The sequence below is a fragment of the Halyomorpha halys genome, unplaced genomic scaffold (genome assembly GCF_000696795.3).
Source record: "Halyomorpha halys isolate HHAL.00 unplaced genomic scaffold, Hhal_1.1 Scaffold115.1, whole genome shotgun sequence".
Classification (NCBI taxonomy): domain Eukaryota; kingdom Metazoa; phylum Arthropoda; class Insecta; order Hemiptera; family Pentatomidae; genus Halyomorpha; species Halyomorpha halys.
Genome location: NW_027106332.1, coordinates 410,028 through 422,378, shown reverse-complemented (window position 1 = coordinate 422,378; position 12,351 = coordinate 410,028). Strand labels below are relative to the sequence as shown.

The following is a 12,351-nucleotide window of genomic DNA, read 5'->3' as shown; positions in this document are numbered from 1 at the left end:
TCGTCTATATAAAAGGATGAGAAATAATCGTTTCTATGCCGAGATGATACCCTTTGTTCGATGATCTTAAAAAAACGCTTAAAGGGTTTATCGCTAAGCAAAACCAAATTGGGCTCAAAGAGTCGCCTTGGAAGATTCCTCTATTAATTGGTATCTTCTCATTGGATAGCGGTGCTTTAGTGCCAAGGATATTCTAAGAAACGTTCCACAACTTCTTAAGGCGCTCTAATAAACTGACTATAGTTTTGTCTATCTTATAAATATTTAGACATTCCAGAATCCAATCATGAGGAACAGAATTAAACGCCTTCTGGTAGTCAATCCATGCAAAAAATATATTCCGCTTTTTAGCTTTTACTCGAGAAGATATGAAGCTGTCAATGACCAGCAATTCTTAACATTCCTTGGCATTTATTATTATTATTATTGTGTACATATTTGTATTTTCTGTGATATATTTTTTATTTTGTGTTTTTTATTTTTTATTTATGTGATTGATTATATGTATAAGTATAGTCTATCTGTATTTAGTAAAAAAAATTATACATATTACATTTTGTTTAAAAAATTGTTTCTATTTACAGTATTAACCTACTTATTCTTGTTATTCGGATATTACAAACTTTATTTTAATGAACTGCTGAATTTCTCGTTCTTTTGAATTCTATTATGAGGGTTTACTGTATTATACTAATGGTAAAATAAAATATTCCCCAGTGTGAAATATTTATGTAATATGATATATATATATAGTTGATCGTAAAAATTTATATATAAGAAGATGGTCAGGGTTGCGTTCAAAAGAGAAACAAAAATAGTTTACAACTATTTATTTTCTAACGTTTTCCCCCACTTTGCAGGGCTTCATCAGGGCTAAAAAGATATTTTAAAAAAACTGAGAATATTACAACAATAAGATACCATAAGGCAATTTAAGCTAGGATAAATATTATGTAAAAATAAAGTGATAAGAAATTACATATAAATAAAAGGAAGGAAGATGTAAAATAGTATCAATATAAAATAAAATTGAATAAACAATGATAAGAAAAAAAAAAAAGGTAACAATGGTAAGAGTAAAAATTTTGAAAAATAGGTAAAATATACAGTTTAAAAAGTGCAGGAGACAAACATTAAAAAAAAATAAAGATTAAATAAACGTCTTGAAAGAATAATTATAAATAAAAAAATAATAATGATATAAAATGATAATAAATGAGCAAAGAACAAGTCAGGACCACCTACCTGTTCAAAGGTAAAGGTATATATATAGCCGTTAAACGGCTGGCCACCTCCTCCACGCTTCTGCTTCATTGTCGCCTTCTGTTCAACCTTTACCTTTGAACAGGTAGGTGGTCCTGACTTGTTCTTTGCTCATTTATTATCATTTTATATCATTATTATTTTTTTATTTATAATTATTTTTTCAAGACGTTTATTTAATCTCTATTTATTTTTTTTCATGTTCGTCTCCTGCAATTTTTCAACTGTATATTTTACCTATTTTTCAAAATTTTTACTCTTACCATTGTTACCTTTTTTTTTTTTCTTATCATTGTTTATTCAATTTTATTTTATATTGATACTATTTTACATCTTCCTTCCTTTTATTTATATGTAATTTCTTATCACTTTATTTTTACATAATATTTATCCTAGCTTAAATTGCCTTATTGTATCTTATTGTTGTATTATTGTCAGTTTTTTTTTTATCTTTTTAGCCCTGATGAAGCCCTGCAAAGTGGGGCGAAACGTCGGAAAATAAATAGTTGTAAACTATTTTTGTTTCTCTTTTGACCGCAACCCTGACCATCTTCTTATATATTTATGTAATTTGAGTACAGATATTTTCTACCTTTCTTTAAAATTGAGTATATTTATCAATGTGCCCAATCTTTTGGTTTCATCCCTTGATTCCACTTATCACTAATCAAGTCGTGGTTAAGATCCTCTGTATTGTCATTCATTCAACCTTTTATTGTTAACCCTTGTTATAACCAATAAAACAAACTTTTTCTCAAATTATAGAGGTATTTCTCGCGTAGGAGTATTATATTTTACCATTAGAATAGTTCCTATTAAGTTCTTCAACTAATCTGTCCTTGACGGGAGAAGTTTTTAAATCCTTGATTGCCAAACCAACATCATCTCTTTCAGGTCTTTTAATGAGTGATTGTGGACAGAAGAAAAAATTCACCTTTTCTTCTTCTATTGTAGCAGTATGCTGCACATGTAACATTTCTAAAAATGGCCAGTCCATCATTTCTTGTTTTTTTTTTTGTCTTTCTAAAGCCTCATCTGTTTTACTTATGCACTTGTTCATTTTCGTTTAGTGCTCTTTTCTGAACCAATTTATATCCTTATAGAATTTTTTACTTTTATGTCCCCAGTTCAACTTTTCCACTACCTCCAGGAAACTATTCATCGTCTTACTTTTTTCTACTCTGAAAACTTTTTTAATTATCTTTTAACACAGTATGTCGCATCATTTTTTTTCTTGTTTACATAGTAAAACTTTCAGTCTCCAGATTTTTCAATTCTATTACTTTCTTTCATTGCTCATTAAACCACTCACTCATAACTTCTATTGTCATTTGCCTCTCTTATTGTTTCCTCTGCCACTGCCCTTCACTTGTTGAGTTCATTACAACCTTCCATTTTTCCTTCCTGTAATACTTTTTCTTTCCCTCTAAAAATTAGGTTCAAACTTAAATTTTTCTTTTCTTTATTAATATTTTCTTGGAATTTTTTAAGTCCCTCCTCTGATTCAAGTTACAGGTTCTCTTTTTTTTTTTAATAACATTTAGACATGCCACCTTGATATTCTTTACCTTAAATTGGCTTTCATAACAAAATAATCAAAATTACTGCTTGGATCCCTGATATTTCTTGAGTTAGTAATATTTGAGGAATGGCTCATGGATATCCGAACATACCAATTTAATCACCAACATCTCTTCCTTGTTACTTCCAGGATCCTTTATGGATGCTCTTTTATGAAAAGTATGTAAATAAGCATCAAATGTATTCACCCCCTTCCAATCCAAAATCCTGCAAACTATAGTTCATGCCTTATGTTACATTTTCGAGAACACACTACATCATAACCTTAATATTCCTCATGTCTTAAATTTAAATTGTTCAAATTTTCAAAATATTATCTGAATTTTTCTAATCACCTAATTCCTTTAGTTAAACCTTAAACCTGTTCCACTTATTCCTGTAATACTCCTCATTGGTTGAAGCAGCAGTGGTCCATGAAATATTTTGTAAAATATGACAATTGGAGTCCTGCCAATAGCCAGCTTCTTCTCTTCAAATCATGAATGCCCGTGGCTGTAGTATTCCTACTCAGCCTTCTCTTGCTTTCAATCAGTGATGGGGCTGAGCGATAAGTGCTGGAATGTCCTGGAATCCAGCTTTACCCTTCGTCTGAGGGGGGATGTTCTGGGGTCCACACGCTAATTGTAAATAAGTATAGATGTGTTTTATTTTATTATGTTTTTAACAGTTAATTTTAATATAAATTTTTTTTTTTCTATTTGTAAATTAGTATTATAGATATATATTTTTTTGGAAAACAGATTTAGGTTCAAATAATTCTGGATTGTATACCCTTCAAGCAGTCTTGACACATCGTGGTAGATCAAGTTCCAGTGGTCACTATGTTGCTTGGGTGAAACATACAGATGACACCTGGATGAAATGTGATGATGATGTAGTTACCCCAGTACCTAAAGAGTCAATATTAAAGCTTTGTGGAGGTGGTAAGTAGTAACCAAAACATATTTTCTGTTACATTTATCAAGAGCCACTCCCTGATTCCCAATACCATTTTTATTTTTGAAATTGATGTTTCTTATTTACTATCAAAATTTGGAAATATGTAGCAACTTATTATTTATACTTTTTAAAATTGTTTTCTTTATTTATTAATATTAAAAATTTGTTTCTGTTTAAAGACTTAATAGTTATTTTATTATGATTTACTATAATATCATTTATTATTTTATTACGTGTTAATTCTTTTGTTATTATTTATTTTACTCCTAGGCTTTAAAGTACATCCACTATTAATCCTATAATGTAACTCTAATGGTGGTACTTGTCCTAGAATAATTAAAGAATTTATTCTTATTAAATTAGAATCTCTAGCTCTAGTTAGCTTAATTTTGTATTAAATTTCTGATAATTAGTAAGTGAAGTCCCTTCATTCTTTTTAAAACACAAAGAACTCAAGATATCAAATTCATTGAGTGAATAAATTCTATTTTTAATTTATTATTATAGATAACTATTTTTTTGGAAAACAGATTTAGGTTCTAGCAATGCTGGATTGTATACTTTTCAAGCTGTGTTGGCATAGCGTGGTAGATCAAATTCCAGGGTTCACTATATTGCTTGAGCCAAACATACTGATGACACCTGGAAGAAATGTGATGATGATGTAGTTACCCTAGTATCTATTTGGATTCTTTAGCTTTCCCTCATTCAGAAAGCCCTGCAAAGTGGGGTGAAATGTTAGGTCTCGATTACTATTTGAGTTCTTTTGACCACACCTGGACCATCTTCCTTTTATATATTATACACCAGGGTTGGCCAACTTTTCAGAATACAAGATCTACTTTTTATCTTAAAAGTATGTCACTATTGAATTATTTTCATTTGCGTAGTCTAAGGCGATGAATAATATTGATTTATAATAATACTGTTAATACAATAGAAAAGCAGCTACCATATAACACTAGCAAATATTCGAGCTAACTGTCAGTATTCTTGAATAAGTCGAGTCTGGTGACAAGTGTAACACCTAAGTCAAAATAAATTGTTCTGGGTGAGCGGAGATCACAGTGTCAGGCTGTCAGAATTCTAGGAATTTGTGACCTTGGTAAATTCCCAGAATGCATTAAACTATTGCTAGAAAGTTTTGTCTTCTTCAATCGCTTCAAAGTTAATGGTACACGGAATTTCGCCCCAGACGTTGCAAGTGATCAATGATCGACCAAATTTGGCTTCGCGTTCGACTTGTTGGCCACCCCTTGTTACACACGGTCAATCAACAATCTTCTAATAAAAATTTAATAATTGGATTACTGAATTAGATTAAAATACCTTCTGATGAAATCGATGAACAAATAAAAATAAATTTTGTGATTTCAGGTGATTGGCATGTTGCTTATGTTTTGCTTTATGGCCCGAGGATACTGGAAATACCTGTTAATGGTAAAAAACCATAAATGTAATGTTAACATTTTTTATTTTAATGTTCTTCTCTTTCTTTTTTCATTCAATGTGTAAACTCTTTATTAAATGGACTAAACATGGCTATAATTTTACTCCTTCCTCTTTATTTGTATTTTTGTATGTGTAAATATTTTATTGTTTACTATAAAGATGATTGAAAAGTGGTCTTCTATTGCTTGCCTATAACTGATATATATGTGTTATTAAATTTATCCTTCTTCCAAAATTCCTTATGGTCAATCACACTAAACAATTTTTCTTATGGCTACACTTATTTGTTAGTGATACATACCTAAAAAAAAATTGTGAAATTAAATATCATATCATTCTGGCAGTAAAGATCTAGGATAAACTAAATTCATTAATTAATGTGACTTTTTTTGTCATTTTAAATATGTTCTGTAGATATACATACATAAGGTGTATGCATGTTTTAGTTTTTGTATCACTGACTGTTTACTATTTATCTTTTTCTGATTTCCATTCACCCCTTCCAAAAAATAGCTGGAGATTAATCAATCCTGAACAGCATCTGGGACTTACTCATCAAGAAAGCTATCTGAATAAAGAAGTAGAATTCTTATCTGAAACATTACCATATACCTGTTGGTTGTATTTAACATAAAAATTTCAGCCAGCATTCATTTTCTCTTGCTTAATGTTTATTTACAGTGTTCAATTTCGATGAGCATGTTGGAAGGATCATCTAAAATGAATATATAGGTTGGCTTTCATCCCAAATTTACATCAGTTCATACCCTACCACTGATGATTCATCCAGAATGAAGGTGCAGTGAAAAATTAACTGCTCTGTCTAATCTTAGCTGTTTTGTAATGAAACCCTGTTGGAATGAATAGTGTACTTGCCTTTTTTAAATTGATTGTTATAAAACTATATTGTAACAAAGTTGAAAAGTGGCAAGACATTCATTGGACATTCCTCTTGAAACTCAGCAGCAGTTATGGGTGCTTGTAGAATATGAAATGCAGTTACCTTTGCAAAACAATGGAAAAACCGTACTTCCCAATATTAGATCTCAACATTGCTGGATTAACCACAGTTAATATGAAAGCTAAAATAAAACCAAAGCTTCTCAAAAGCAATTTTTTTTTTAGTAAACTGAGTTACTTTTTATAGCAAATAAGTGAAATGGTCTCTTTTATTCCTAAATGATTTCTGTACTTCTCAGAATTTATTTGGCACATTCTCCTAATAGTATTAATGAAACTACAAGAGATTTCCTCCTAGAAAGTTATGGTTTCATCCACCAACGCCTTTTAACTCAGCCACTTACTGAGATATTTATGTTCAGTGCATATCAAATTAAATCAGTACCTGTGCATATAATATAGGGCAGTAGTTCCCTAAGTATTTTTGCCATATTGCCCTTGTTTGGCCAAAAAAAAGTTCTTGGCACCCTTGTTGAGCTATAAAAAATAAATTTGTGACACCCTTGTTAGGCTATAAAAAAATTGCACTGTTGTTGAGCTTTTTATAATTATTTGAGAAAGTGGCATCCGCTTGCAGCATCCAGTTTGGGAACCAACTACTGATATAGAGTTCCTTCTATTTCTTATAGAAGGTATTTTTGGCAACACAGTCCGTGTAAGAAATGATTAATGATGCAGCATTGAAACTACATAACTTGATAAGAAATGTATACAAGTATGATTCACTTAGTACCTCAAGAGTGATTTGGGCAAATGCTGTATTAGTGTAAATCTTAAAGGTATAATTGAAATGTACCTCTACTTACATGAACCTTCTTGGCAATTAGTGGTGATACAACCTCTTAAGCTCCTGCTATAGTTAAGATTACTGAATGAAATTTCACTGAACTTTTATTGCATAAGTTATTGTTAGAAATCATATAACATTTGATTTTAAATAGTTTAGCCCAGGGTTAACATTTAGAGATGTGTAAAATTGTTTTACTAGACATTTTCTTCCCCAGAGTGGTTTTATGAACCTTATTAATTATCTTTGTTAAAATGTTTTCTTTTTAGATGAACAGTTGAACTTAACAATATATATTGTTCTCGCACCTAGATATTGTATTCATCTCTTACAATATTCGGGACTTATTATTTTCTATGAGACTTATAGGTCCTATGTTGTTTTATAATTTTAATTTTTCATAACACGTTCATTAATGCAAATCTCACGGAATTCATGATAAATATTTAATAGGATATTAAAGAAAACAGTAGTTAAGTATGCCAGGCCAGAACTGGAAGAGGGGAGCTAAGAGAGTAGAGCACTTAGGCTGGATGATAGAACTAGGTGGCAAAATTTTTAGATTAAGTAAAAAGTAACGGATTCTGTTTTTTTTACCCTAATTGAGTTAATGTTCGATGACATTTATTTCGATATATATATTACCTAAAATACTACAACAAAACTTGATTCTATTGAAAGAGAGAATGAAAGAAGTGGCTAAAATCAAGCTTGCTCCTCGTTGCCAAAGTCTTAATTCTGTTATGAAAATATGAATCTCCTGCGTTTGATTTTCTATTGGTGTACATTAAAAATAAATATTGATTCATTTAAGGTATGCCAATTTATTTGTATATGATTAACTTATCTTACTGAAGATGTTTTTGTTTAAGATGGTTGAAAATTGGATTAATATGTATGTTTACATTTATATCCATACTTATAAACACACACTTTCTAGTCACTCCAATTTTTTTGTCAAAAGATGATTTTAAACTGGTTACTATTGAAATTCGCTCAGCAGCATAATAGATATTGCAGTTCCACAGGGAATATTTGAAACTAAAAAATCTAGCTTTTCTGAATTTAAGATTTAATCATATCTTAGTTATTTGCTAAAACTTCATTAGTTTACAATTATGGGACAAGTATTTCAGACTGTCTCTTGAACTATCCTTAATAATATTTTATTTTTTGAGGAAATTGTTAAAGGTGTTATCGACTTTCTTTATTCTTTATGAAACCAGGCTAATTTTATTATTTATAGTAGTATATCATTTGATTTAGAAAAATGCTTTATTTGGTAATGTTGCCCAACTACATTAGATTGCTCGAACACACAACGTACTCATCAATCCATGACTGGACATATATGCACTATCATATATTAAGATTGTACAAAAACAATTTTTTTTCCTACCTTTTCATTTTTCAAATAATAATCATCTATGAACTAAATTTTCAATTTTTTTTTATTTAAACAATTTTATTTTATTTTTTCTTATATAGATTTGTTTTCCCCCTTTCTTCTCACACAATGCTGTGTTATAATTTACCCATTCATTCAATATAGTATTCTCCCCATTTTACTTTCTCATACCTCCCCTCTCCACTGATCCACAACACATGTTTGGTCTGTTACACGAATTAAAAGATATTATCAATAATGGAGGAATAATATTATAATAATAATCAATGGAGGAATAAATATTTTTAAAAAATAGTCACAGCAGTAGAACAGTTTAAAAAATAAATAAATAAAAATTAACACATAAATTTAAAAAACATAAATAAGTAAGTTAAAACACTTTGTACTAGAGTACTAGCTGTAAAACTAGCATTGGGCCTTGGTGGTTATTATCTTTTACTAAAACATTTATTTAATTTTAAAGCAAAAATAATTATAGTTTTACTACTATAAATCTATATTAATCCTCAAATTGATCATGCTCGCTATTAAACTTAAGATGCCACATTTATATTTTTAATTGCAGCATCCTTTATATGTATTTTAAAAATTAAATTATGCCTTGATAGTTTTATATCAAAGTATATTACTAGTGATAATTTACAATTTTGACTTATGTTTCTGAAATGTAATCTTATTTTAATATAATTTATTACCTATACTTCCTTAAGTAAAAGGTATTAATGGCCTCCATGGATTTTTGATGAAGCTACATTGGGTGGTGAAGTATTGGTAACTGGTGGTGGGATCTAGTGTAGCTTATTGGTTCTTATAGCCAACCGCTGGCAGCTACCATACTGGCTGCCGTGTACTAACCAAGGTGGTAGTGTCAAGATTCATTTCTCGAGACCACCGAGAATAACATTATATTATAAAATATTAACAACCCCTGGTGAGAATCGAACCCACAACGTTCCGAACTGGGTGTTCTAGGACCCACGCTCCATTGCGCACGGCCGTCATGTTCCTAGTTCAGGAAGTCCTTCAGTTGATATAAATATGAAGTTCCAGCTTAATCCTAAAGCCTATTGAGTAATATATGTACATGATAGTGAGAATTGGCCTAGACCTTTGTTACTTATTTACATTATATGAATAATATGTCCTAGATGGTATATACATATTGTTTTTCACATGATGTGAAACAATCATTATTTTGATCACAATTAGACTGATAATTAAGGGCAAAAATGTGGGATTATAAAGGGGCCTCTACATGTTGGCCAAGCCAAGGCGAACTCGGGCATGCACGAGCATGTGGATGGGTGGATTGTACGAGTTGGCCTAAGCTCGTTGCCGATCCGTCGAGAGTCAGGTTTTGGACACAGATCAAAGGGATTCGTGAGAGCGCTCGTGTAGCATCTCTACCATTGTTCTTTGTCTAGTTACAACTGAGAGCTGTTAGGAGGTTGTAGTTTATTTTTATAATAAGTTTTATATTTAATCTTATTTATTTATATTTAATTTCCTTTTTTTTTGTAATAAAAATAATATAATCCCAGTGCAATGGCTGAAACCACTTATCGTCCGCCATGCTTCCCTCTCTGAATAACACTGACATGTGAATGGCCCGCTCTTTGTTTACCGAGCATTTGTACAAGCCTCCGATTCGTGGCTAGCGGCCAACATGTGGACCCACCTGGTTTCGATTGCCAATGATAGGTTTCGAGACATCGGCTACAACATTTATTTTGGTATAAGTACGCCGTTGTCCCAAATCCAGTGTTAATATAATAGTTATGTAAATTGAAATATTAGTTTTGGAAAAGAAGTAGTCTAATTTCCCTTTTATGTCAGTGGAAATACGCAAAGGGCGATGTGTCCTCTCGCCGTATAAGTATTTATTGTTTAACTATGAATTGTAAATTTGCTTCTTTATTCGTAATGAAAAGACGGCGAGAGTTCATGTTGTCACAAGCCACCATCAGTGATATCTAGGCACCTTTCACTGGCTGAAGGCGTCATTTTGGGTATCTTAGCCCCTCTCGTTCTGTGAATTCGTGGGTGGCGCTAGTTGACAAAATAATATTGTGCATAACTAGATAAAACCAAGCCCTAGTTACGCAAAATTTTCTCGATCGTGTCTTTTTGTTTGTACTTAGGCCTTTCTTTTGTTTCTTCTACCCTGACAAATTTTCATTGAAACCTAGACAAAACTGGAACATCAAAAGCATCTTAAGTAAGTCTTTTAACGATAGAACGAAACAAGAATTTCGTTGAACATGACGAATGCGTGTTTTTGAAAAAAAGACCATTCAAAGATGTCTGGATGTCCCCGATCGTTATAAAATATATTTATGGAAGGTCACTAGTATTGGTGGCTGTGTATAATAACACAGTCTGTAAGAAGCCACTTTATTGTATATCAGTATATTCTTTTATTTTCTTATTTATTGAAATAATATATTTACAATTACAATAAAATTTTACATGGTTTATGAAATTAAATGATCAACTTATTTACAATTAAATTAAAAAATTAATATCACACCATGTATTGATAATTATAAGTAGCACTCTGTCGGGCAGCCGATGAAGATGATAGTTTTTCTGATCGCTCATAGATAGCATTGCTACACTGGTTACAGAGTTCCTCCATACTTACACCCAAAATAATGAAACCCTAAGTGTTACGGGAGAGGAAACTCAGTTTGATCTTCATTTTAAAGCCATTAACGTTAAAGAAAAGGAACTTAACTAGTTGAACACAAGGTACATCTAATAGTGAAACTTAAGCTAACCGAAAATAACGATACTTAATAATTAATGGAAGATGTTTCGACAAGCACGTTACTGCAATCTTATTCTGTTCCCCGATTCTCTACTTATATATTGCAAAAATATTTACTTTCTATTGTTTTTGTACCCTGAGAAGAACTGTTGATAAGGCTACACCTTTATGTATGGCGTTATATGTTCTCTCTCCTACTATCATGGTACACTAACTTTCGCCCTCCCAATATTTCTTGAAATGTACTAAGTGCCAGCACCTATGAACCTAGGAAACTTGGGAGTAGCCTAAGGGGGAGAGGGGGCGGCACTTGTCAAACGACTCTCGCTTTCCTTATAAGGTAGGTTGAAATGTTATTATAATTCTTGGAAGTACAACTCATTTTAGCGTGGCACTCGTTCTGTAAAGATCGGCTCCGTTAGGTTTTCCAAGCCCTCACACCCGCTTTTTTTTCTTATCAATCTTTATATATATATTTAATTTTACTAATTTTTAGAAATGTTTTTTAAGAGTGTCTATAGAAACCTTCATAATACGCGGAAGCATCTTACGGTTTTTATTTTATTTTTTTTAATTAAAACTTATTTAATGTAATTAACTACTGTAATTCCATATTCTACACACAAAAAAAGTCTATATATATATATATATATATAAAAGGGAATGCTGGTAGATCGCTGACTGGCCGTGTGTAATTATAAAATGATGATGATCTGGGTGCAGTAAAAAAAAAACTCAAATAGTGATTAAACTATTTATATTGAGCCAATGTTTCACCCCACGTTGCAGGGCTAAAAAGAAGATTCAAACACTTAAATGATGTAAACATTAATGAACAAAGTAAATGTAAAATTAAAAAGATGTACAATGAAACGTAAAAATAAAAGGTTATAGGCTATTAATGAAAACGGAAATAATAACTGATAAAAAGAAGAAATATAAAATACATTACTAACTAAGAGATGGAAAAAGGGGATTACGAATAAAATCAAGAATAAAGAAAGATAATGAACAAGACAGAAAACGTACCTTTCAAACTCGAAGTCAGAGCGAAAATGAACTGTTGACAGAATGTAGTGGGAATTGACTTTTAAAGGACGTTACATTTGAAAATAATTTAAAAGTAAACAGTATAGTAAATTAAAGAAAGTATTAAAATAGGCAAACATTAAATGATAATATACGTAATAA

The 12,351-nt window shown here is 31.0% G+C and overlaps 1 protein-coding gene across 1 annotated transcript in view; it reads left to right on the top strand.

Moving 5' to 3' along the window:
* Usp14 (ubiquitin specific protease 14) overlaps positions 1-5,434 on the top strand; it is a 46,573-nt gene extending 41,139 nt beyond the window's left edge. The window contains exons 11-12 of the mRNA XM_014416185.2: positions 3,585-3,767; positions 5,161-5,434. Coding sequence (XP_014271671.1) covers positions 3,585-3,767; positions 5,161-5,237 — 260 coding nt within the window. The 3' untranslated portion in view covers positions 5,238-5,434. The remainder of the gene's footprint in view (positions 1-3,584; positions 3,768-5,160) is intronic.
* Positions 5,435-12,351: the final 6,917 nt, after the last annotated feature.